A 27,957-nucleotide genomic window follows, 5' to 3' on the forward strand; every position below is an offset into this window, starting at 1 on the left:
TTGGACAGCTGGGATTAGGACAATATGAGACAATAGAAACAGACTTACAGACAATCTGGGTACCTCTTCTGGGCAAAATAAGCCCAAAAAAGGACCCACACGTTAACAGAGGATTAACCCTTAAAAGCAACAGCCTGTTGCATATTCATACATCTCATCCATGATGCATAAATTCCATTCAAACACAGGATTCTGTCTGGGCAGTGTCAGCTTCTTCCTCCTAATCCTAATGGCATCGTCCTACCCCAGCGAGGCAGGAAGAAGTTAATTTCTTCTGATAATGGGGCAATAAATTCTCTTTCTCTGAAAGATTGAGGTGTCCTGTGGCTGCTATCTCAGTGCGAGTCCTTTTTTTAAAAAAAGTATCCTACATAGCTTAGTTTCTATTTTAACATTTTGTTATAACCTAAAACTATATTTAACACCCTACTTAAGAAAATTAACACAGCATAACTTTCTAACACAACACATAGAATATTCATTTTAATATTGGAGAAAAGCCAATCATAAAATACACATTTTTTTCACAGGGTTTTACTTTGGTATTTAATAAGTATCTTTGTGGTAGTTGTGAAAAATGCATATTTCCAGAGTCCCAGCACAGCTTGGCCCTGATTGGCCAAAGAGTGAAAACAACTCCCAGCAGAATGCAATGGAACAATCACCTGTGGGTGAACAATCTCCAAACATATTCCACATGAGCACAGCACAGGAGAAGCAAATGAGACAAGAATTGTTTTCCTTTTTCTCTGAGGCTTCTCAGCTTCCCAGGAGAAAATCCTGGGTGAAGGAATTTTTCAGAAAATACGAATACCACAGTTAGTACATATTTTCTAATGTGTCTTTTATCAAATTGGCTTCTAAGAATCACACAAGCTCTGTGCACTTCACCACAGACAGTAGGCAAGGAGTTATTTCAGCCTTTGGAGGGGTTGAACAATATTCTTTCCTCAACACCCAGCACACAAAGGCACCCAGCAGGTGTGTAAGGATGCCACAGCAGCTGCTTCCTCCTGGTATATCCAGAAGCAGTGGTGTGTCACTGCTCCCATTCCCACAGCAGCTGGAGGGACTCCGGCATCACAGCCAAGACAAGAATTTAAGAATGTGCTGGAACAGGCATGTGGTCCCCCAAGATCAAGAAAAGAAGTGGGGATTTGTTGGAGATGCTGTTATGACATCCTGTGTGGATGCCTTTCTTTGGGAATAAATTGGGATGATTAATCAATAGAGCTCCTGCTAATGAGCACCGCCCTCAGTGGCTCAGTTCTGGTGGTTTTCATCTATCTGGGAGAAGCTGATGGTCCTCTGTCTCTGACATAGTCTGAGAAATTAGCATCTAACTTTAGGAGTGCAGAACACACCACAAGAGCTGCTTCAACTATGACATCTCCTAAGCAGACTGACTGGGAGGAATTCCTGAACTGGCAGTTTTGGGGAAGATGAAACAGGAAAGCCTTATAAATATTACTGCCTGGCAAAAGATTTTGAGAATATGGAAACTATAAGTGAGATTGAAATGAAAGCAAGCTTTGAGATATTTTAGTTACTCAACAACTGGAAAACAATGGTATGGCTGGCTGAAGGTAATCCTCTTTTGATGAAACAACCCCCTCTGCTTGCAGACAGCTCCAAGGGTCAGAGCAGACCCCACTAGCTTGGCAGAAGGGGTCCAAAGAGGAGTTTTTAGGGTTTAAAATGTAACACAGTATGGTCATGTAATGATTCTTATAGGCTGTATGTAAATGCTACAGGATTTGTATCTTATATTAGATTGGTTGAGAATTAGAATATTCAGCACAGAAGATTTATGGTATTGTAACAGGAACCTCACTCTCTTATCCTTTTTTACTCTTCCTCGCTCTCTCATTTTCTCTTTCCCACGCTGTTGCCTTCTCTCTTTCCCACTCTCTTTACTTCTCTCAGCCCTGCTCTGAGCTGTGGCTGGCAGTTCCCAGCAGGGCCCTGCACCCAGGCCCTTTGTAATAAACCCCAAGTTCCGGGAGCTGGTTTCAGAGATCTCTGGCCTCCATCCATCCTCCCCCCGTCACTCCTACCTGGCAGCAATGCCCACACTGAATCTGCAGAGCTGCTCCTGGTGCAGGGATGTTATATCCAGGATCTCTCTTTACTGTGTACCTCCTCTGACAAATCTCATGTGCTGGACCCTCTGCCTTCAGATGAGCAGGAGCTGCACAAGGGGGGAACCAAGCACAGCAGCCCCTGGTGCTGAGCACTCACCTCATCCACCTGGGCTTGTGTCTGCTGCAGTCTCTTGTTGCTGGACACGTTGGTGGCAGGAGGGGGCCCTGCAGCCCCTGCAGCCCCTGCAGGACCCTGGGCAGATGCTGGAACAGACCTAGGGCAAAACCAGAGAACCTCAGTGACCAAACCATCCTGACTTGTTCACGACCCCTTTTCTGGAGCTGGTAAAAAGTACCTTTCTCTTCAAAGAACTTTTGAAGTTTCAAAGCACTTTCTTTTTCTTCAAAGACCTTTTCCACTGCTTCATTCCTAGTTTTCCATTCCTGGATCACAACCCTACTGTCCATTCTGTCAGACAGTACTATTTTCTGACCCAGAGATGGGGCAACTGAGAGGCATTTTAAACACTTTTATTCCATTTTCAGTCTCATGGGAAGGGTGAGACAATACAGATGTTACAATTCACACTATCAAAATCAGAAGCCAACTATTTTTTAATTACAAAACTCTATAAGCCTTTCTTGGCCTATCAGCTTTTAGCCACACCATGCTGTAAATGCCTTAAAGCCAATCATTTAAAAAGCCCTCATGGGTCCTACTACAATACATCTTTCATAGTTCTATTTCTCCAAAGTATCTAGTCTTACTTGCCAGGCCATCCTTTGAAACATGTTTCTTGTTCCATTTATCTCTCTCAACAATATCTGTCCTGTTCCATGGCATTTCTAAATCAGCACTTCTTACCTCAAGGTTTGTATACAGAGGCATGCTATGTGAGCCTGCTGTCAAGTTTTGAAAATCTACAAATCTACTTCTCACACTATGCCTTCTCATACCACAATCAGTTTTTACACTATTTCTTGATGGGACTTTATCAAACTCTTCCACCTCCCTTGCTGCTTTTTTAAATGGCAAACAATTCAGATTACCTACCCTAAGTTAGGCCAATGGCCAAAGTGATCATAGGCTGACTAGCAGAGCAGAGCTTCTGTCCCCAAGGAAAGCCACTGTGCTCTGGGCACTCTGTGTTACTGCAGGAGGGGATGGGCTGTGACCCTCTCAGTGTGGTGATAAAGCTCTGCCCTGCTCCTCCTGTTTGGAGCTCACCAAGCAAAGAGAAACAGAGGGAAACAATCAGAAACAGGAGGGGATCACATCCATCACAAACAGAAGAGAGGAGAAAGAAACAGAGGAGGAAGTGGTGGTGAGAACTGCACACAGCATGGGGTCAGTCATCTCGGACACAGCAATGCTGACCCTCCCCAGTGCTGGTCCCCAGATGCCCACCAGAGCAGCTCCAGCACATCCACAGCCCCTGGAGGAGAGGGGCAGAGCCCTGACCTTCTGCACAGCAACTCCCAACCTCCAACACTGCCTTTCTCCAGTCTGCTCTGTAACAAAGGACAAAACAAAGCATCCTGAAAATCCAACAGCAGAGCTGCCCTGTCTCAGAGTGTGAGTTTGAGCAGACAATTCTCCCCAGCAGCCTGAGCAGGGTCCCTGAGCCTCAGCCAGTCATCCCTCACACCCACACCCTACCCTGTGGAACCTCACCCCTTCTGGCAAGGGACCCCTTCACTGCTCCCCACGGGGAAATAAACCCTTCCTCAGGCTGCAGAGGAAATCCCTGAGCATGTGAACAGAGAAATATCACAAATCCCACTCATGCATCACCAATGCCTTCCCACAGTGACAGACTGAGAGAACACAGTGTTTCTCTGTGAATCATTCCCTGCTACATCCTGGGCTCTGATTAATGCTGCTGCAATTATGGCCTCATTAATGCACTGCCAATATGCCTGGGGGCACTGAAGTTAGCTCCCCAAAGGTGCCTTTGGCTGCACAATTCAGTCTGAGGGTGTTGCCTGGGGGCTGAGATCCCTGTGGCAGCAGTGGCCCCCAGAAGCTCCCAGAGCTGGAGCAGCTGTTGGCAGCCCTGCTGTGGCTCACACCTCAGCCTTGCACTGGGGGTGGGAATGTCACTAGCAAGTTTCAGCTGAAAGAGCAGAAACTGAGCCACCCTCCTTGCCCATCCTTTGAGGACCTCACAGACACTACTAGAAACATTAAACCAGAGGCTGCTGCCACCGGCCAGGGAACCACTCCATGGATGGCCACATCCCAACAGGATTTATTTTGACTTGCCACAAAGGATCAAAACCCGACTATAAAGTACATCACACACAGCACAAAACAAGATCTCCCTGGAGCACCAACAGCCTCAAAGGAGATCCTGGTACAACAACAGAGCTAAAATTAAAATTGTAAAACTTCTTTGCAGTTAAGGAAGTAAATAGGCATTTTCCCAATCAGCACAAGCATATTTTCTCCTGTGGAAACATTGTGTCACTACTACAAACGTCAGGAGAGCTCCTCTCTTGAGTTATGCACTGTTGGTATCCCAGAGGCTACAGAAGAGGAGTATGTGAGAAGAGGTTTTCCCTGCCACATGTTTTCCTGTAAGCAGAGCTCATATATTCAGTGATGTTCTTGGTCAGAGCTGCGAGATAACTCCACATTTGGAGCTCTGCCATGCACCTTTTCTGCCTAGTAATTCTCTTTTTTTTTTTTTTTTTTTGGTAGCTCCCAAGCTGTCCTTAAAATTACTTGACATGCAGTAGTTACTTTCAAGGTTGTTCTCTTCCAGCATTCTTGCTACCATCTAATTCGGCTTCAGCTGCATTTTCTGGGGCTTCTCTGCTCCCTGCACAAGGCAGGAGATGATGGGAAGGATGGGTTTTTACAGCTGCAGGAGTTGCAGGGTGTGGTGTTTGTGAGGGTCCCCAGGACGAGGTGAGAGATGAGAATCTGACTCCATGTTCTCAGAAGGCTGATATATGATATGATATGATGATATGACATTACATTATATTGCTATACTAAAGCTATACTAAAGAAAGAGAAGACACATCAGGAGGCTTAACAAGAATGAATAATAAAAACCTGTGACTGACTCAGAGAGTCTGACACAGCTGGCTGTGATTGGTCATTAATCCAAAACAATTCACACAGAACCAATCAAACATTCACCTGTTAGGTAAGCAATGTCCAAGCCACAGGAGCAGCAATCAGATAATTACTATTTTCATTCCTCTCTGAGTCTTCTCAGCTTGCCAGGAAAAAATCCTGGGCAAAGAGGATTTTTCAGAAAATATGGCAGTGACAGCAGAAGTTACTGCAGCCACCAAAGAGAGGTGACACTCTTTATGCTCAGGCACAGCAAGATCGTAATTAACATGCCCATCTTAATTAATTACCTAAAATCTAATCCAAGCTTTCTGGTAAAGAAAGCAACTGAAGGCCTGCATCACTTGAAAGCACAGACATTCTCTGCAATATCACAGAGCAAAAATTTAAACTGGAATTAAAGCCCAGCCTACAATTACATCATTCTTCCTGCATTTACATAATTCTTCTATTATTGCCTCTGGACCATGTCATATCAGCTTATAACTTCTCAGAAGTGTTATTCAAAGAAATTTATGCAAAAATATTAGCACTATGTTGTAGAACTTCCTTTTGAAATACATGAAGCTTCACAACTTTAAAGTATAATTTCTCATGGTCTGGCATGATTTTGGGGAGCTACGAAGAATGCAAAATCCATACAAAAGCTCCACCACACTTGTGTAATTTGTTTTAGGAAAACAGAAAAAATTACCATTGGTGCTGAGAACTGCCATTCCCAAGAACAAGTCACATTAATTTTGAAAGAGGAACAAAATTCTTCTATTGTTGGTGAAAAAGGATATGAATCCCTAGCAAATACTCTTAAATGGCAGGCACCCTGTGCCATCAGGGACCAGGCAGATGTGGGTCAGTCAGCACAGAGGCAGCCCAGCAGACTGAGAGCACTGCAGGCTCTGTGTTTGCAGCCACCTTGGAAGAAACCTCCAGGGCCTTTCTGAGTGATTCAGCAAAATGGGCTCAGCTGACTCAGACATCTCAGCTCTCCCAGCTGGGTCTGAAACTGGGGGGTCAAATTCCTGACTGAGAGATTTGTCATCTCACTGAGATGTTTTGGAAACAACTTGCTGTTTAGACCTGACAGTGAAAGGCAGCTGCTACTCTTAATTAAGAGAGAATTGGAGATATCCAGTGTTACTGTTTTGCATTTCAGCACTGGCTGGAAGAACATTAAGGATGATTGTGTATCTAATATTTCGGGAAACCATCTGACACATTCATTTTTGTTCATATGTGTGAGCTACACAGCAGAATTTTTTCCCTTAGTCAGGGTAGGGAAGGGAGAGGCGAATCCCAGGGGATGCCAGGCCACCACTGTGCCTTAGTACAGTTCACATGAGGAGCTGCAAGGCTGCTTTCAGCATCTTCTTTTATCCATCCAAAGAGCCTCTTAAAGTCTCCAACTGCAGGACCTAACCCCTTCAAAGTCTTTATCCTAACAACATGCTCTGAGCTAAGGAACAGCTGTTATCCCACATATGGCAAGATACAGGTACAGGGGTGGAGGGGCTTTTCCCTGGCACAGAAAGGCTGGGGCAGAGCAGCCCAGCCTTTTCCCTGTCCTTCTCCTGCTCCTCTCCAACTCTGACTCCAGTCAGAGCTCACAACCTGTTTCTAGCAGCAGGAGTTATTTTCTACCCCTCAGACTCAAACAGTGAGAAACAGCTGAAGCTGTGGCCATGAGAAGGGAGAACCCCACTAGACAGCTCCAGGGGTGTCAGCTGGCACAGATCAGGGCAAGGGCACTGACTGTGCATCAGTGAAGCAGATCTGATTCATGATCCCTACCAAAAATGAAAAGAATTTTTGAAGAACCCTAGTCTGAGTCCTCTCAAACCCTTTCCCTGTTGCTCAAGTAAAACAAAATTATTATTCCCTTTTTTTTTTAAATTGTTCAGGTATGATATTTGTGCAGTACATATTTACTGCTGTAACTTACACATATTTAAGACACTTTTTCTACATGGACCCCTTCAAAAGGCACCCACCTGTTTGGGCTTTGCTGTGGGAGCAGAGTCGGACAGTCTGTGCTTTCAAAGGCATTTGAAAAATACACCAGAAACACCTCTTTGTTTAACTGTAAAGTAAATCAGAACACTTCCATAGCTTTGTACTCTCGAGATTTCACTCTAAAACAATTATTTAAATTAGCTACAAATGCACATTTATACACTACTATAGTCATGTCAGTGAAGGTTCTGGCCCAAGGAGCAGCTGCAGAAACAAACCCATCTCCCATTGTCCCTGGTGCAGGAATGTTCATCTAGGAACTGGGAAGCTTTGAGGCATGAGGGTCTCTAAGGAAATAAAGGAGCTCTACAGCCCTGGGGTTTGCTGTTAGTTTTGGGCTTGCCTTGTTTATCCCTAAGCAGCAACAGCTAAACCAATTTTTCCACCGATGGTTTGCAGGGAGGGACTTGTTCTGACTGTGCTTGGAGATTTCTGCATCCTGGAGGAATTTGCGGGTTTCCAGCTTGTTGGAATCAGATGTGTTACTCCCACGTGGGATTTTATTTCTGCATGAGGTCAGTTTAGCCAAGCCTAGCTAAAAAAGCTTTCTTCCTAATCAGTGTGGCCATGTGAGGTTTGGCACAACCCAAACAAAACCCAGCCTGATAAAGAGAGCAGACTCAAATTCTGTGCTCCGCTATTCAGGTGTCACCTCTCAAAGAACTGATATTTAAACTCCTTGAAGATTCTGGGCCTTCAGACTCAGAACCAAACTCAACATCAGCATGGGCCCACCCGAGCTGTGGGAGGACAGTCATGTTTCTCCTTGTGTCCAGGAAAGAGACATTCATCATCCACCCCAGCACCTCCCACCAATGTTTTGTTGTTTTCCCATGGTGAGCCAGGATAGGGTCAAATGGCAGGTGCTGTTACTCTTCGAAAAACACACACGAATTCTGCCAGGAGAGGTGCAGAGAGATTTCTAGCACCCCCATAAAATCAGGTGTTCTTCATGTTCTCATTCCTCTTACAAGCAGGTAATGATGTTCTCTGCCTGCAGGGTGTCCAAAAGACAGCCCTGGCTGGAGACCATCAACTCCCACCTCTGAGATGCTCTCAGGGGGAGAATTGGCTTTTCAGTTCAGCTGCCCACTAACTGTATGTATTTCAGATTTCTAGCTCATCTTCTCCCCCCGCCCCATTACTAACCAGCCTATTTTAATAAGTTAGGTTCATCCTTGTTTTCATTCTACTCGTCTCACTTCTGCACGGGAATGAAAAAAAGCTGCTCAATGGGAGTACAAAAGCTGTGATATCATAAAACTGGTTAGGCTGAGGAGATAAGAGCTGACTGACAGAGGAGTATCACTGCTGGGCTAGTGGCTATCTGCAGGCTGTGGCTGCAGGGATTTTTCAGACTACAGGAAGATGTTTTCAGCCCTCTGAGATCTCTAGAATTAGCTCCCAACAGGAGCAAAGAGGCTCCCTTCACCTACAAGGGAAGCATCACTGACTGAGCAGAGATTTGCTCTTCGTTGTCTTTTTTTTCCTATCTGAGCCCTTCAGTATTCAGTAAAATGTGACTATTGACAGGCAAATGGCTCCAAGCTTAAGCTAATTCCAGTCCAGGACTATCAAGTTTCAAATTATTTCTCATGCTGTCTGTAATAACTGTGTCACGAGTAATGGTGAGCTGGTGGTAGAACAAAACCCCAGGTATAAATGAATTGGCATTTGAGATGTCTTCATTTTGGGAAGAAAGTTCTGCTTTGAACACAGCTCTGTTCTCACATGTGCTTTTTGTGTATTACTAACAATATTCTACAAGGACTCTCCCTTATTACCAAATATTTACTCTGATCACCAGCCAAAGGATAATGCTCTGCATTTAATGTCCTGGGAACACATTTAATTAAATATTCCCACTAGTTTATTGTGACTGCATTAACCATCTGGTGTACTAAATATGCACACAGAGGAAAAGGAAAGGAACCCTAAGACATCATCTTTAATTTGATCAACATTGTTAGGTTAGTGATGACCAACTGATTTATCTTCTCCAGTATCTTCTACTCAAGCCAAATGAATGTTGCTTACTAACTTGAAGGATTAGAGGAAATTCTGATCTACAGTGATATTTTTAAGAACATTCTTTCATCATGTGAGGCCCTTGGATTTACATACCTGCACCTGGAAAATTTTTTCATTAACACTATTTGCTATCTGTGTTATTTATGACTGTGAGGTTCTTGTGTTTCCTTTCCTACCAAGAACAGAAAAAAAACTTTTATTTGTCACATCTTCATTTCTAACACCTATAATGTAATATTCATTTAGAAACACTTCAGTTTCTGGACACCTTGCTGCTGGATACAGTAACAAGGCAGATCTCAAGCTCTGTCCACATGGTTCAGTAGCACAGAATTAATGCAGGTTACTGATGGGGAACTTTCAGCCATGTCTTTAGATCCCACTTGACCAGTCACATCTTCACATCTGCAAATTTGTAAACACACATGCAGAGCACTGAAAAAAACCCAAACCAACTCTAAAGTAAATCTCCTTTTGTGGTAATTTCCACAGACTGACCTGTGACTTCAGCCCATTTTAGTCCCATACTATGTGGTTCTTTCTCAGATGAGGGTTAATTCTCATTGGCTGGTATGAAACTTATTGTAATTTTTATGCTAAATGGGATTTATTTTCATTAGAGAATGAAAGCAAATACAGGTGTAAGCAATAATAAAAAACCCTTTCTCTTAATATTTATATAAGTATTAACATTATATTGTAAAATGAGACAAATGTCATTTATGGTTTTCTACATTTTGCTTGTTTAAATTCATAATTTGCTTAATTTCCATCAGGCTGCTTTCAGATAGAAATTTGTTTAGTAAAACATATGGAAAATCATTTCTGTGATATGCTCATAATAGTTAATAACTAAAATCTACCTTCAGTGCAATGTCTACAGAGAAGAACACCAAAGTATATTGCTAAAGTCAGCTTTCAGAAGGAAGTGTTATCTCTAGTTCCTAGGTAGTATTGACTGAACCTTCTATTAATTCTTACAAGGTTTCAGAATTGCCAGGTTGCAGGCTCCTGTAATAATTTCTCTTCACCAGCTGAAAGAACACAAACTTCCTTTTTTCTCCCTTTTTAATTTTTTTGATGCTTTTCATCTTGTTAACCTTGAGTCATTTGGGTGAAGGTGTGGGCTAAAGGCAATAAAACTGGCACAAAGATCAGCTCTTTGACCTAATGTTCTCTCATGTTACTATTTCAATACAGATGAAATCTAGTGTATGTAAATGGACACACAGTTACAAAAAAAAAAGCCAGAATTTTATTTTACCAAGGTTTCTTATGCTCAATTAGCCCCATCAGTTATGTTAGTGGGGTTCATTTGAGCTGAAGTGGCCCCTAAATCCCTTTGGTACTTCAGTACCTTCAGCTCTGTCCTGCACACTGAGGTTACACCCCTGGAAAAAGAACTCAAAGACTGACCATCACAGCAAGAGGGGCACTTTTCTCCCCAGCAAACTTTATTAAAGAATTTTAGTTTATAAATAGGAAAGTGCTTTTACTGGGCATAAGAAGACACAACGCCCCTCAGCTACAGTGACAAAACCCCAACAAACCAAAACAAAGAAAAGATTCAGCAGAGAAGTCAAATCCTGGATAACACTGGATAAATAAAAGTAAAATAAATAAATAAATCCTGGATAATGCAAAGCCTTTCTTTTTCCTGCCCTAAGTTACTGATGTGAAATTAGGGAAAGAAAAAGCTGATTGCAAATGCACAACGCTGGATTAGAGCATAAATCACCAAAGTACAGCAGGCTGTGAGAGAGAGGAAGCCTAACAGAACAAAGCTTTACTCAGAGCCTTGGTGAGACATGCCTGAAACAAAGCAAGAATAAAACAATAAGTGAGTCACTGTCATTGCTGCCATTTCTTACTGGAAGCTAAGAAATGCAATCTGCCTCCATAACAAACTATAGGGCAAAGACATAAATAGCAAACGTGTTGCTAGAGAAACGTTTTCAAAATTCAGGACTCCAAAGCTGGAGCAGATTTGAAGAAGCCCAAGGAGGTTGAACACCCTGGTGTGGTCTGGCAGAATTCCAGATTCACAAGCCTGGAAGGAGAAGCTTGTCCTGGATTGTCAGGCAAATTGTATTGTATTTACCATCTGTATGGCAGTTGTCTTCTGTTAAGTGGGCAGTTTTCCTTATCTCTTCCACAACCGGGGAGACAGCTGCTGAGACAGCAGTCATTGAATGTCCCTGCATGGCTGATAAGAGCTACAGCATCCCACTGGGAGATGGGAGCCCAGAGGGAGGAGCCAAGCATTGCTAACAGGATATAATCTGGAGATTCTGAACCACCAGCACAGCTTCTCCACTGGATTTCCCTGAGGAGCAGCAGCTGCCTCTTCCCCTGGATTTTCAGAGGAAGACTGCACCACATCCCTGCTCCAGCAGAACCACCCCTGGCACTCCAGGAGGGCTGCAGCCACAATTCCAATTGGACTGCTGCCAACACCATGACCCACATGGTGCCAGGTTGTGTTCTGACTCTGTCAGTGTTGTTTTAGTTTACTGCACTGCTTATCTCTTTTTTTTCTTCCCTAATATAGAACTGTTATTCCTGCTCCCATATTTTTTGCCTGAGAGCCACTTAATCTAAAATTTATAGCAATTTGGAAAAGGGGGAGTTGGGGGGTTTACATTTTCCATTTCAGGGGAGGCTCCTGCCCTCCTTAGCAAACACCTGGCTTTTGAAACCAAGACAAAGCTCCAGAGCAGTCCCAGAGGAAACAGCTTGGCTCTAAGCAAAGTTCCTGTTTCTGAGCAGGTGTTACAGGTGTTACCTGCAAAATTCCTCTTTCTGATGTGTCACCCCAGGGCTGTACATCACCTGTGCAGAGCAGGGAGAGCATCCCCTGCTTCCAGCTCTTGGTTAACCCCAAAGAGTACCCAGGGAGCAGCAGTGTCACATGGTTTTCTGGGGTCCCAGGATGAGGGAAGAGACGAGACAGTTGACTCCATGCATCAGAAGGCTTGATTTATTATTATATGATATATAAGATATAAAAACTATACTAAAAGAATAAAGCTAGAGATTTCACTACCAAGGCTATCCTAAGAAAAGAAAAGAATGTGTAAACTGAAGTCTTCTCAGCCCGAGACGGGCCGAACAGGTGAATTGTGATAGGCTCTTAATTGCAAACAGTCTGACGGGGCCAATCACAGATTTCTCCCCTTTGCATTCCACAGCAGCAGATAAGAATTGTTTACAGTTTGTTCCGAGGCCTCTCAGTTCTCAGGAGAGGAAAAATCCTAAGTAAAGGATTTTTCATAAACCATGTCTGTGACACAGCAGGGCACGGCTGGAGGGAAGGAGCAGGACAGCCTTGGCTCAGCACCCCTTGCTTCTGACTTGGGAGCTGCTGCTGACATTTTAAAAGAGCAGAAACATAGAAGGAAATGTCGGTCAGACAATATGATCCAGTTTGTGACGACAGTGTTCACACATGGAACAAGGCTCTGAGAATTGCAGTAGCAATATTCTCACCTTAGGCAGCATCAGGAGCAGCCTGGACTCAGCTGGACCGAATGGGTTGCTGGCTGAGCAAGCTGAGCAAGCACGCTCCTGCCACCTCTCTTGCACTGAGTGACATGTCAACAGACATCAGCAGTGTAAGACGAGCCACTCTTCAAAACAGGGCAGCAATCAACTATTTATTGCTGACACATGGGCACGAGTGTGAAGAGTCTGAAGGAAGGTGCTGCATGAACTTGTCTGATCATTCAAAATCAATTCATGAAAACATAAAGCAATTGCAAGGAGGTATAGCCAAACTTTGAAAAGTTACTGGCTCATGGTTGAATGGTGTGTTTGATTTCTTTGACCTTTCAGCATTGTGGAAGAACTTTTGAAAACAGCTTTTTACATTTTAGTAGGGCTTGTAATTCTTCTGCTCCTTTTGCCATGCCTTTTTCAGTGCATGCAGCTCATGAACAGGGCTGCAAAGGAGGTGCAAGCAGGAGGGGGAGATGTTGGGACTCAGGATATTCCTGTGGCTGCCCTGGAGGACTCAAGACCCTGGCAGGGGGCTCAGAGACCTTGGCACAGAGTCAAAGACACCGGTGCTTTGATTTTAGCCCATGGAAACAATTCCCAATTTTGTGTGAGGAGTTACAAGACACAAGAGTTTGAGTAGAATGGTAGTGAATTTGTCACAGGGTGAAAAAGTAGAATTTTGGGGTTTTTAGAATGGGGGTTCGAGAGGCAAGATAGAGGAATCTGGGTTTGTCCTGTCCTTCTTCTCCTTCTTCTTGTCCTCCAACTTCTGCTGTGATGGTGACACTTATGCATTGGTTTAGAGTAGAGACAGACTGTCTAACATAGGTGACAGGTATTGGGAAATTATTGTAAATAAAGTACACGTAGTTCTTAGTATAAAAAGCCAACACCACCCCAAGGGCAGTCAGTGTGCCACAACCCAACCTGCTGGACAGACCTCAGCAGCTCAGAGAAAGAATGGAATAGATAAGAGAAATTAACCTTGAAAACCAGAGCTGAGGAATCCTGACTTCTTCTTTGGTCGTGGGGCTGGGAAAAAAGAGACTTTCTAACACCTCAGGGGTCATCTCAACCACAGAAACCTGAGAGCTGCAGCCAGGGAAAAGTAAACTCTGACACAGACAGCAAGGAAGGCTCTCAAAGCACTGCTGAGGTTGCTAAGCTTTCCTTGCTTTTAAGTAGTATTTACTTAAGAGTGAAGGATGGTTTTTCTGCCTGTCTTGTAAGAGACTCAGATTAAAATCCAGAGAGACTTCTAGCACCCCCATAAAATTAGATGTTCTTCAGGTTCTCATTCCTCTTACAAGTAGGTAGTGATGCTCTCTGCCTGCAGGGTGAGAGGACTCTCCTAAAGAAAGCCCTGGAGGGAGACCATCACCTCCCACCTCAGAGATGCTCTCAGGGGGTAATTTGCTTTTCAGTTCAGCTGCCCACTAACTGTATGTATTTCAGATACAAACCCAGGAGGCTCTGGGGCTTCCCATTTTCCTGTACATCACTTCCCAGCATTGCTGATTTAGAAGTAAATTTTAGAATGAAAGAATTTTAGAATTTCTGCATTTTAGAAGTAAATCGACTCTTAACATATTTTTTGTTTGGTTGGGTTTTTTTAATCCCAGAAACAACAAAACAGCTGAAAGAAAATCACATTTCCATCAGCAGTGAAGGGTTTTGTAGCCTATGTATTTGCCACTGCTGTTCAGTGGCAGTTTCATCACAGCAAAACTTCACAGGGTAATTACCACCTCTACTTAAATCTTAATTATCAGGAGACTTGTTAAGTTTAAATTTTGTCTAGCTACTTGGCCAAGAAAACTGCAGTGAATATTTTATCCCACCTATTAATGACTTAAATAGCAGTCTGTGCAAGTGTCAGAGAACAGCACAGGGATCTGTACAGAGAGCCAAACTCTCACCCTCATTTCTGGCAGGTGGTCACATTCAGTTCCTGAAGAGCTTCCATGAAGTACAGCTATCATTTACAAGTGCCCATCACAGGGCTGCACCTTCCCACAGTGTTATATTCACACACAATATCCCTTCTTCCCAGTTTCAACATCCATCAATTCCTAAAACTGGATTCCATTTAACCAATGGAATTGGTTACATTAAAGCAGTAAAGGGTAACTTCTCACTTCAAGTTCTCATTGAACTAATTAAAAAAACCCTCCAAAACCACAGAATATCTTGAATAAAACAAAGCCAGAGCTTTAAAGACCTTCTAAAAAAGATTTCTGAGATTATTTGGCCAAATAAATCACCTGGTAAACTAAAGTAATTCATTAAATACAGAAAATTATGAACTATATTGAAACTGCAAATATGCCAAGTAAGATTGGTCTATAGCATCACTGGCACCTCTCCTGAGCTCCCCATCCTCATGGGATCCCTGAGAGCCCTGTGGTTTCTCCTTGGGCTAAGCTCCCACCTTTACTTTACCATCTCTCTTGTCCTCCAACTCTGATTTTTTAAAGATCCTCTCTGCATTACACAGAGCCCATGTTTAAATCCCATTCCCAGAGCCCTGGTGTGGTTTCTGGAGCCCACAGCCACACTCTGTGGATCAATGCTGTGACCATCTGCCAAATGCAACAGGCCAGAAACTGAACTTCAATTTTGCTTTTCTTCCCCAGTAAATCTATAAACATCTACTAATTCAGCAGAGACCAGTTTACTCTGGTTGTATCTTTCAGGTTGGTTACATTCAAGACTCTGCCTTTTGCTATTTGTGAAAATGCCCAAACATTTTCATGCCTGAAAATCCCCAGTGAGTTGCAGCCTTACAAGCAGCCCTTGGGGCTCTCTGGGTAAATGGAAAGAGTCCCTCCCTGCCTGCTGAGGGAGCATTTCTGCTTTGCTTTCCATTCTTCTGAAACTTGGAAGTTAATTACTTCTACAGTACTTCAAAAGTAATCACATGTTTCTTATGTCCTTCTTTGGAAATAAAAAACTCCTTGGGATTGAGAAGGAACATTTGAGTTTGAATTTATGCTTTAAAAGTCAAAGACTCAATAAAAATTTGAATTGTCCGTGTCATTCAAGTGACAAGAAGAACTGGTGACAATCATACTTGGGACAAAACAACACATTTCCAATCAACCATACACTCCTGTTGATATAAATAGTGCAGAAGTCAGCTGACTGGAACATTCCCAGAGTTGGCATTCCCTGCCCTCAAAGCTGCCCCTCAAGCTCTCTCAATCTTTCCATCTGCTCCATCCCTTGAAGGGCAAAGTAGTACCTGATGCTACTACAATTCTGGTACAGATACATACTTTAAAAGTAAATTTTATTCATGCATTTTATTTCCATAAAAATAAATAACTTTCTACCGCTAGCCCAGCTGAATATTAGGAATTACATCCACCTGTCCACAACAAATTCAGCCTACCTACAGTAAGATTCAACGCACTGTTAGAGTTATGACTTTTTATTGCTATTCCTTTGTGGCCCCAGTGTCCTTGTGCAGTGCAGTCAGCACTCTGGGGCAGGGCTGTGCTCTGGGCTCCAGACTCCCAGTGCTGCTGGAGCCCTGTGGATGGGATGGATGCCTTTAGAATGCCTCAAGGATTTCAGCTTTTACAGTTAAAATCCTGTGCTGCATTAGTGCATAACTTTAAACTTCATATAAATGTTAGTTACTGTCTTCACGTTTTGGTCAAAAAAACCAAATTCCTCTGGGCCTGAGATCCAAGGACACCCCACAGCCTCAGGCACCAAAAAGTACAAACAAAAGTGAATTGGGGGAGCAAACTGGGGGTAAATGACTTCAGTACCTGAAGCTGTAATTGCAGAATTAACCCCTGGTATGTAAATGGACCAAACTTACAATTGTCTGAAAAACTGGTGCCCATTGTCCAGCTTGGGTGTAGCCTCTGGGAGGCTGTGACTGCCCAAATTGTATTTACTGAAGGCCTTTAATAAATACCCACTTTATTCTCTGAACCTTGTCTGGCCTCTGCTCTAGGTAGCCCCTCCAAGGTATCAGCTGGCACACCTGACAGGCAAACAGAGGAAGGAATGTGCAGGGCTGGAGCCAGTTCCCTAGGTAACCAAGAGATGTTTTAAAAGGGAAAGTGGTGATAAGTAAATAAATGCACACAATAAAGGCCCACACACATGACTAACTTTCCTAGATACCACAGACAATAGTGGGGCAGAACATGGAAACTCATGGATCTATGGAGAAACAGACAAATTTCTCCCTGGTGAGATGGTTACATGAAATACCCTCATTCACAAGCTCCTTGTGATTCCTGGAGGGGCTGCCTGGAACAGAGGCTAGACCAGATTAAGAGAATAAAGTGAGTATTTATTGAAGGCCTTCAGTTGTTGTTGTTGAGTAAGAAATGATACAGACTTACGAGAAGGCTGATTGGTATAACGTGTTGTGTGTTTGGAATTGTTCTTTTTTATAAGTTGTTTTGATCTAGGTGGATGTGATTGGTTATTTCTTTAAGACATTTTACTTGATTGGTTAATTAACAAGATGCTTTTCCTATAAATAATCTTTGAGGAAAACAAGAAAAAAGAGAGTAGGAAAACAACACCTGCAGGCTGTTTATATCAATAAGCTATTATTGTTTATTTTTAACTCCCTAAAGTCTCTCAGGCCAGTTCTGGGAAAACTTATCTGGTTTTCTCTCTCTCTGACCAGGCTGTCACATCGACATTCAACAGACACACCTTGGGCAGTCACAGCCTCCCAGAGGCTACACCCAAGCTGGACAATGGGCACCAGTTTTTCAGACAATTGTAAGTTTGGTCCATTTACATACCAGGGGTTAATTCTGCAATTACAGCTTCAGGTACTGAAGTCATTTACCCCCAGTTTGCTCCCCCCAATTCTCTTTTGTTTATATTTTTGGTGCCTGAGGCTGTGGGGTGTCCTTGGATCTCAGGCCCGCCCAGAGGGATTTTGTTGTGTGACCAAACTGTGCAGACAGTAACTAACACTCTGTGTGGAGTTTGGAGTGATGCACTGATGCAGCACAGGATCTGTAAAATATAAAAGCTGAAATCCTGAGGCATCACTTGCAGGCAGGCAGGAGCACTCTGCCCCCAGCCCTTCTTCCCTTCCCTCTCCATGACCTCCCCAGCTCTCCCATCACAGCAGCTCCTGAGCAGCAGGAGGTTTGCAGAGTAGGAGTCCCTGCCCTGGGGCTGATGTTCTGTGTGTGGAGCTCAGTCTCCTGTCAGTGCTCAGCCCAGGGCTCCCAGAAGCCACCAGGGCCACTGAATGCAGCACACCCCAGGAACCAGCCCTGCTTTAGAAGGATCCAGTTCTAAGCCCCACCTTGAGCTCTGGCAGACTGATGGTGCTGGCCTGGGCAGGGGCTGCTCCCTGCAGATTGCTGACACAGGGCAGCAAGCATTTCACACCAAAAAGTTACCTTAAAGTTAATTAAACAACAGATTACTGTTGGAACAGTAAAAACCCCTAGATTTTATTTAGATGGCAATGAGAAATCATTAGGGTTTGGAATGATAGTAAAAATTTTGGGAACTAACCACGCAAGGTCAGTCAGTTCCCAATGTGAACAACTGATTTTGACATAACTAGGAGTGTTTCTGGCAGAAAATTCCCTTCTCAATGAGGTTTTAATTTCTTTTTTTTTATTCTCCCCCCCCCCCCCCCCCCCCCGCCCAGGACAACAATGAAAAAGGGAAAATTGATATGAAGGACTGGAGAGGCCCCCCTGACCCCCACCTTGTCTCCAGGGCTGACTGAGAGGTGCTTCAGGGCTGCCCCAGGGTTGCTGCCCCTGCCTTGTCTATCCCCTCCCAGCAGGATTTGTGTTGCACTTTTTGAGGCTCACTGAGCACTTTTAACTCCCCACAGACATTAATCCTGCAGGGATGCTCTGCAGTGCCCAGGGCCAGGGTCCCCAAAATGCACCTGCAGCATTTCAGGCCTTGCAATCAGGAATCAGCTGGGAGACCACAGCACCCAGAAAAGAAAGAATTCTGACTTGTGAGTACAATAAATCTTGTACTGCATGAGAACCTTAAAATCCAGCTCTTTATTTTATCCATGAAGCCCCAGAGTGGCTGAATATCCACAGAAGAATTCAATACAGAAATGAATACATGTAATTTTTCCCTGCTAGAATTTCCTTGGATAATCTTTCCTCTTCTAATCTTCCCTGGATAAATTTGTACCTTGATAGAAAAACCACACCTATTCTGGAGAAGTGCCTATGAAATCATTGGCAAAGTGCATTTTAACCTGTTCTGTACCCCCTCTACAACTGCTTTGATTCAATTCCCTGGTCTTAATTAGAGCTAACTTGTTACAAATAATTTAATAATATACTCATCAAAATCTTGAAATTTGCAGTCTGTGACCTGCTGCTTGTGAATATTTATTTAATTAAGGTAAATATTATCAGAAAGCCAAACTACAGAGTTATTGGGAAAAAAGATTTTGAAGTTGGATTCCAGCATTCAAATGGAAGAGAAAGTAACAGAACAAGTCCAGCCTAGATGAATAGACCACATATCCATTTTTACAATGAGATTTAAAAAAAAAAACCAACAGCTTGTGAGTAATCCACTGAATAGAACTTCCCAGAGATTACTTTCAAATCATTAAAAAAAGAAATTAGATTATCAGACTTCTCATAGGCAATTCTGAATTGAAAAGTTAAATAATAAACTGTGAAGTATTCACTTCAGAATCACAGAAGTTACTTGCACAGGAGTTTGTTATGCTACTTGAGAACCTGAAGTAATTCCACAAGTATGTAAGCATGGATATATGTGCATGTGTACCTCAAAACCAGAAACCACCAGAGCTCAGGGAGATGTCAGACAATAGATTATTCTCCAATCCAGCAAACAAAGCCACAAGGATCCAGGATTAGTGGGTTATCAATTTAAATCATTAAATGAAGGCTAAATTTCAATTTTAAAAAATTGAACATCAACACACTAGTCCCTGCTGTAATTCAAAAAAGTTGTAGTGGCTTAAAAAAACTAAACTGTGAAATCATCTACCTACACAACACAATAAATCAGGATTTAATGGCATTTTGGCCTTAATCTGTGTTCCAAGCTGCAGTTCTTGGGAAAAAAAAATCAATTTCTAGCTGAAATACTTTGATTTTTATCAATAGCTGTTAAATTAAATTCAGATTAAGTACATATATGGTGATTATGCTAATCTCTTCACCTTGCTCCATCCAGGTTATTCAAGTAAACAAAATGTAATCTGTAACTTGTAGAAAAATCCCAGTTTTGTTAACAATCTCACCTTCTGGGTTGTTGCTGATTTTGCAGGTTTTCTTTTGCTCATACCCTGTTTAATCAGCCACTGGACACTCACAGAATCCTTCAGGAGTGGAAAGAGCAGCATTCCCTTTCCAGAATGAGCCAATAATCTCCAGTCTCACCAACATCACCCAGCCAAGCAGGGCTAAAGCAAATTCTCTTCTACTCTGTGCTCACACAGGGAGCAAACACGAGAAGGAAAACTGGATCCAACTTGTTTTATCCATGGAAAAACTCTGCAGTGTCCCACTCCTCTCCTGCATTCTGCTGTGACCTCTGGATAAAGCTGTCCCAAACTCCCAGCTTTCCCCCAGTCAGTTTCCTCAGGAATCAGGACCTCACAAATATTAGAACAAATATTAGAAATATTAGAAGTGACTGCACAGCTTTTTAACAAGTGCAAGCTCTTTAGAGTTGCAATGATTTTGTTGCATTCCCAGCAGCATCAGGTGCAATCACCCCCTGCCCATGTGGATTTATAGCAACACTTCCAGGAGCTTCCAACCAGCATAAAAGAACACTTTGGGAGTGGTTTTTGATATTCTGGCACCCCATAAGAACCTTTTATGGCAAATCTCCAGAGAAGCTGCAGCTTGCTTCCATGTACAGCCTTCCTGAGCAGCTCCAGAATAAGAACCTTTTCTGACACCTTTTGCTAAACATTTTTTATGAAGATTTTTACTAACTTTTAAAGGGATTCAATAGATTTGAATGGCCCAGTTTTCTGAAAAAGATTCTTTTTCTGAAGTTTGTAGTACCCCACTTTGTACTGGGGGTTTTTGTCTCTGTTTTGTTGTTGTTTGGGGTTTTTTTTCTTCTCTATTTTGGATTTTTGTTGTTGTTTTTTCTGGTTGTTTTGTTTTGAAAGAACTTCAGCTCAGCCTTCAATCTTGAACATGCAGAGTTTTACATCAGGGATTAATTACAGACATTATGCAACTCCCCACCTGATGGTTTGTGCAGGTAGTTCAGGGATTTTGCTTGAATTCAGCAGGATTACTGTCCTCCCATCATAAAGGGAAAAGGGCTAATCTGACATGGGTGTTTTCCTGCTGAGAAATGCCTTGATGAATTGCTTTTAATCTGAAGAACTTTCCAATAATGTAAATTCAGAGCATTCTGTCAGTGAGCAGGCCCCAGTCACACAGCTTTGGTTTAACTCATGCAGAAAAAGTGACAGCAATTTCAGCAGCCTGTCAGCTCCTTAAGAAAGCAATTCCATAAAACATTACTGTCAAACTCCAAGGCCTATCAGGCAATGTCCGAGGGGCTCTGAGCAGGGGGTGCAGCTCCATCTCACCCCTGCAGCTTCCTCTGAGCAACTGGAGACAACAGTCAGCGTGCGAAAGGAAAGAATATTTCCATTGAGTATCATTTGTATGTTAGTTTGCTTGGAAATGAAATGCATCAATGCAGGACAAATACTCAATCCACTGGCTTCTTTATTTATGGAACAAACTCTCATAGTATATTATCACACTTTTTCACTTTGCATCAATTTCTGCCTTTTTTGGGGTTAGGGTTCCCTAGGAGCTGTTATTGACACTGAAATTTGTTATTCCCACAAAAATTACTCCATTTACCCTTCGCTTTATGATGTTATAATTGCCTGCAAAAAGAACCTTTGGTGCTGCAATGTGAACTGTTCCAGGAGGAACTAAACCAATAAAGCCTGGCTGCATCCCCAAAATTCTACATCCCTCCCCAGTCACCCAACACCTTGAGCTTACCTGTGGCATCGTGTGTTTTAAAAATGTTTATATGAGTTTGGTTCTAAAGTTGGTTATCCCTTTTATAGGTTAAAAATATGGTTTGGTCCTCCGTTCCCCCTATGTACTCCCCTCACAATGGTTTCTCCCTAAGTTGTTTACCCCTTGTTTTCCCGCCAATGCCTTGTCCCTCAGGAAGACTGATCCCTTGATCCTTCCCTTTATGCCCTTATAGTTTGTTTCCCCCCTCCTGGCGCTGCCCGCTTCCCCTGTCATTGGAACCACCCTCCCTTTATTTGGAGAATTCTCCGTGTCAATCATCCCTTACTCGATGTATGATTTGCCTCCAGAGCCTCTTCCCTCCCCTGTGTGATCCTCATTGATCCAGCTGTGTCCCGCCCCCCTGCCCTGACCTTCGTTTGTTGGTCACCTCATGTCTCGTCCTTTCATGTCCACTCCCTTTATCAGCGCCTCCCCAGCCGTCCTCCTCTGACACCGTCCCTGGTCCCGCCTGGGAAATAAAGTTCCTTGGTATCCATGCAAGTGTCCGCTCTCTCCTTCCTTCGTCTCGGGACTTGGCAGCCGCACTCCCGCCCGCGCCACCCCCGCCGCAGGCGGCACCGCTACCCCGGGGTTCCGGGGAGAATCTGGCAGTGGCCGATCTTGTGGCCACCTCCGGCCGCACACCGGGAGCAGCTAGCCGGCACTGCCCAGCTCCCGTGGCCGCAGAGAAGGCTACACTTACCTCTGTTAAACCTGGCAAGACTTGCTCAGCTGCAATTCCTGCGGCTCCTGCCCCATGCCCGGCCCTGCTCCAGCGTCTGCCCTCAGGCAGCCCCAGCACAGCTGAGCCGAGGTCCCACCACAGCTGCAGCAGCAGGGAGAGGCCCTGAGCTGCTCCTGCCCCCTCCTCCTCAGCTGGTACCAGGCCTGGGCCTCCCCTCCACCTGCCTACTGATTTTCCAACAGGGATCTAAAATCTGCATCTCTGAGCTTTTCCCTCTCCATTGAGTTTAGCAGGATGGTAAAAGGGCAATCCCACAAACTGCATCTCCCTGGAAAGGCTGGCCAAAGCCAGCACCATTTAAACCCTGGCATGCATCTCTTTTTAGCTTCTGCTGTTGCTTTTGCTCCTCAGTTTTCCACCTCAACCTCCCACGGGAGGACAGTGCTTGTTTTATGTAAAAGTGCTGTAAGACATGAGCAGCAATCATTCAGCTTCCAAGGAATGCTGCTGCTCTGCTTTTCCTCTGCATTGTCACTCAACTGCCCTGAATGAAGCAACATGAAAAATGTGGGCTGCTTGGAAAGTACAAATAAAAGAAGCTACCACAAATGTTCATATTGATCTTGGTTCAGAAGAAAATTAAAAATGCTTGCCTGACAATCCAGATGGCCACTGAATATGAAGTCCAAAGGCATTTCCATTAAGAAAGATCCTACTGGAAAGGCACCATGGAACAATTTAATTCTAAATACTCCAAGTACTTTGAATCTTCTTGCAGAAGTCAATGCCAAGGAGTTCCATTTCACCACAGACTCACACAGTAAAAGAGGAGCCAAAGAATGTTTATTGGTGAATATGCAGGCAAGTACATGTTCTTGTGATCAGTTTGATGACAGGTTTTAAGAGTTTAATTTTGAATTAATTTTCTAACAACTCTTTCAAAATCACACACTTGGGGGTACACATGAAGACATGTACAGACACCAGCTGATTACCATGATGGAGCTTTAGTTTCTGTAATTTAGCATTAACGAGCCACTGATCACTGATTGTCTCCCTACCTTATGCACATCAGTCACTACTGTACTTGTTTCCATTGGTTTTAAAATCTCTTAAGCATGTTTAAATCCCTAGGGAAAAAAGAAGTGGGTAGCTCATACACAAGGGGTCTTTCATTAGAAAAAAAGAAAAGCTGGGGCTTTTCTTTTTTTCTTTTTCTTTCACTTCTCTTTGTAGCAGCTGAAGATCTGCCTCAGAATTTATCCAGCAAAAAATACCAGTCTTCCAGCACTGCTATGAAGAGCTTTGTGGTTTTTTTCAGAGCTTGTAATTGGGTGAAAGGTAAGTAACACGTGCCTTTTGCAACTTTAGAGGTTTACAGATGAGTAAATTAGCTTTAAAAAATCAATTCAGGATTTCCTTTAAATTTTATCTATTACTACCTGCTGGAGTTTGCTGTCTAAACTGAACAAATATTTCTGAGTTATTTATTACAAAGAGCATTGGCTAGGAAATCTGCCCCTTGTTCAGTGCTTATTTCACACTCTGCATCTTCTGCTGTTACATTCCTGATCCAGACAGCCCAAATGTATTTCCCCCCAATTCATTTATTATGAGGGGAAAGCTCCCACCCTCACCCCTTACCCTATGTAAGGCTTGCACATTACATTTTTAACTTGTCAATGTCTACTTCTCAACAAGACCAACCAGAGAGTAAATGTACTTCTGCAATTAGTTCTTTAAAGGGAGATTTACAGTGAGATTCCCAGGATTGCAGGGTTTGTAATCTTTGGAATTACTGAATTCCCATCCAATTAGGCACAAGCTCTGAGCAATGAGCCACCCTGACTCAGAGCATCTAGAATGCAGATAAAAATCTCGTTTGTTTAGCTCCTTGTTGGGACAGGGAGCATCTCCTCAGTATTTGCACACGATCAAGGAGAGCAGAGACTCTGAACTCTCCCCTGTTATACCAAACAATAACAGTTTCAATGTGAGTCTGATGCTCCTTTCAAGCAAATATGGAAATTAAAGGAACACCCAAAGCTCTATCTCAGCCACACTAATCCTGTGAAAGCAGTGACTCACCTAGTAATGGCTTTCCATAAATTAGGCAGCTAAAAATGGGTAGGAAGCATGAAACCATTCACAGTTCCTGAAGTGTAAATTCTCTCACTGCATGTGAAGAAAATCCATGGCAGTAAAAATAAGAGATGAAGGTGTCAGCACCCGTCATGTTTAAATATGCTGTTAATAATTCAGATTTTCCTCTCTTGGAGCCGATGGCTTCAGAATGAATCACTCTATTTCCTTCCTCATATGAAAACTGAGTTGCTGCTGCTTTCTTGTCCCATATGTTTTCTTCCCAATCATGAGAGGAGAAGAATCCAAGGTGGCCAAATGTGTTGTTCACAGTGGAACAACAATGTGAGACAGGAATGCTGATTTTTCAATATGTCCACAGCTAATTCTTGCTTTTATCCCACCTTTTATTTTATGATACCTGCTGCAGCAGCACTGTGTGTGCTGTCATTCTTCACACTGCCATGGACGTGACTGATGGTAAAAGTGACCAAAAGTGACCCAAAAGGAAAGCCCCTCAGAGGTGAGTGAAACAGGAGGAGCTGCAGGAGGAGGAGTCACTGCATCTTTGGGAGCAGCACTCCCTTGGACCTGCTGCTCTGGGCCTGGCAGGAAGAGTGCCAGGGGCTGCCACTGGGACTGCTGCTCTGCACAGGGGCACCGGGGTAAAAGAAGGGTTGAAAACTGAAATTTTAGGACTGGTTTCTAAGCTTAGCTGTGAACTAAGACAGTATGATTATACAAAAAGCAAGAAAATCCCCCAAAAACACAACCAAAAAGTGGTCCAGACACAACAAAGTGCACAATTTTCTCATGACACAGGAAGGATCATGACAGAGCATCCCAGAAAAGGTGGCCTCACACTGGGAGCTGGCAAAGGCTCCCAGTGACAGCACTGTGACAGCTCTTGACATCCGGCCTCAGTCACTCTGTGGCCCTGACTCATGTGAAATTCTGTTGGCATCCTGCTACCAGGAATTCTGAATATCAAATATTCAGCTCAAGGTCTCTTATCTTCTCATTTCCAGAGCAATAACCATCTCTCATCAAAACCATTTGTTCTATCCAACCCAGTCTTGCTGCATCTACTTCCCATAACTTCTCGGGGTTTGTTTATACTTTGCCAAACTAAACAAGACCCTGAGAGGACAGAAGATAGCAGTGCTTTGCTATTAAAGGCTGAATTTTGCACTCATGTTGCTCCATTCCTTCTGGACCATGCACCCACTGAGATCTATTCCTTTCTGTAATTCCTTCTGGTCATGGGGACAGATGAGAGATTGCTCTTGCAGCTGCTCTTGCTTAAAGTCAAACTGTCTAACCAAAAGAAAGGCTTAGAATTTTTTTTTTATTTAGTTAAATTCTTTTTTCATTCCAAGTTGCCTGTGAGCTGAAAGCAACAAACACTACATCAGTTTAGGCTCTTCTTACAAGAGCAGAGGAGCACCCACAAAGCACAGGCAGTGCTAAGGAGGAGCCAGGGCTGTGTGATAGATGAGTAATGCAATGATTGACTCTCACAATTAACAGACAAATATCATGTGGAATAGGCTAAGAAAAGTTTTATAGATTTACAGTTATGTTGTACCCCCTCATGTGGTTATCAAGGGACAGCTGGGAGGGCTGGCTGTCACTAGGGAACACGTGAGCTCCAGTCAGGATTTGAGGAAGAGATCTCCACCACTGGACAGCGAAGAAGGCCTTAATGGACAGAACTTTGGGAGGGGTTAAAGGGTTAAAAAGGGAAAACCTCCATTGTGAGGAGGCTGAGCAAATGGCAGGGAAAATCTTTTGCTCCCAGCACTGTAACTTTTTTTCTTTATTCAGTCTTCTGTTGTGTTTTTGATAAGGTTCAATAAACCTTTCTAAACTATGAAAAGTGAGTAGCTATTTCTCACAGCTGGGATTTTCCAGGGCCTTCATCTCCCTCTCTGCCCACCAGGTAACAACACCCCTCCCACAGCCATGCCCACAGCACAGCACCCATGGGATGTGCTGATGCAGTGCACCCCAGCATTGCTCAGCTCCCATCAGAGCAGCAGCACAGAGGTGACACACACAATAAACTCACAGTGACCCTTCCTTAGGGTCACTCTACAAACCTGCTGCCTCTACCCAAATGAACTTCTGCAGACAAAAACAAGAGAGGCAGGTTGGTCCTTAAAAACTGAAAAGGCAAAGGAGCAAGTGACCCAAGAGAGAGGGCAGGCAGTGCTGCTGAGGGGCACTGAGTGTTGTTTAGGCAGGATGGCAATAAAGGAAACAAGCAGCAGGTTTGTGGGATGCTCCAACATCGGAGCAATAAACCAGAGGGGCCAGCAGCAACCCCTGCAGGTGCTCTGAGTGTCTCAGGAAATCCAGCACTCTGTGCTCAGGGCAGCTAACTCCTGGCTCAGGTGAAGCCTGGCACAAACCCTGGCACTGCTGCTTTGTGCTGAGGCTCAGGGACAAATGGGAGAGGAACAGGACAATGAGGTGCAGCTCTGCTGAGCCCAGCCCTGGACAGAGTCACTGATCTCAGCTCCTGGAGGCATGGCAAAGCCTGGCTCCCCCTGATTTCCCACTGAGAGGGAGATCCTGGAGACCTGGCTCTGCTGCTCAGCTCCAGCTCCTGGGGCTGTGTGGCTGTGACACAGGAGAGCTGCAGCACAGAGTGAGGCTGGAGCAGCAGGGCAGGGGATCCAGCAGGGCAGGGGATCCAGGGATCCAGCGGGGCAAGGGATCCAGCAGGGCAGGGCATCTGTGCTGACATAACCTGAACCAAGGCTTTTTTCCCAGAGCTCTGCAGCCATGAACATTTCCTGGCTCACCAGATGCATTTCTGCCTTTCTTTCTGGGATAAACCCCATGCTGTGTCTGAGCCTGGCAGGACCTGCTCAGACTATTAAAGTGACTTTTTTTAAGAGTTATTACAATTATGTCAGTCTCTTGTCAACCTGTCAGGATCTGTTTGCAGTGCAGGGTGCATCAGGCTGCACTCACCACACAGAGCACTGCAATAGAGCAGGGATTTAGGACTGCAGCTCCAAGGTTATCTTGACACCACAGAAGTGGAGGCTGCACCAGAAAGGAAAAAAGTCCCAATTGCCACTAATAACCCTTTAGCTACAACATATAATCTCGAGTACTTAGCCAGCCATCTAACTACCCTTTATCTCCAACAAAAAACCCTACTCCTTCCTATTCCCCTCTTTTATGTTTGAACTAACTATTTTCTCCAGGTGTTTTTTTACCTTGTCATAATCCATTACCTTCATATGCTTTGATCTTTCCATAGGGAATTTATTTTCTCTCTTCAAAAATCTTTTCTAGTCAGAAGATATTTTCCCCAGTCCACAGGCTCTGGTCCATTCAGATGTCCCAGCATGATGCTTATTTTTCCCTGTCTTTTAATTTTTATTTTTTTTTAACTTTGAACATTTAAGAACTCAAATTTCAAATTAGAACCAAGCC

At 43.7% G+C, this 27,957-nt stretch overlaps 1 protein-coding gene across 2 annotated transcripts in view; it reads right to left on the reverse strand.

Annotated features, from left to right (window-relative positions):
- The window catches only part of LOC103824206 (vesicle-associated membrane protein 2), a 57,020-nt gene that overhangs the window by 15,760 nt on the left and 13,303 nt on the right, over positions 1-27,957 (reverse strand). Inside the window, exons 1-2 of one of the 2 annotated variants that reach the window (XM_018924525.3) lie at positions 22,126-22,335; positions 2,242-2,359 (exon numbers count right to left, since the gene is read on the reverse strand). In XM_018924525.3, coding sequence (XP_018780070.2) covers positions 2,242-2,359; positions 22,126-22,145 — 138 coding nt within the window. In that variant the 5' untranslated portion in view covers positions 22,146-22,335. Of the gene's footprint in view, positions 1-2,241; positions 2,360-22,125; positions 22,336-27,957 lie in introns of those variants that run through there. The other variant, XM_018924526.3, reaches the window with a different exon arrangement.

Source organism: Serinus canaria, chromosome 9 (assembly GCF_022539315.1).
Source record: "Serinus canaria isolate serCan28SL12 chromosome 9, serCan2020, whole genome shotgun sequence".
NCBI classification, from domain to species: Eukaryota; Metazoa; Chordata; class Aves; order Passeriformes; family Fringillidae; genus Serinus; species Serinus canaria.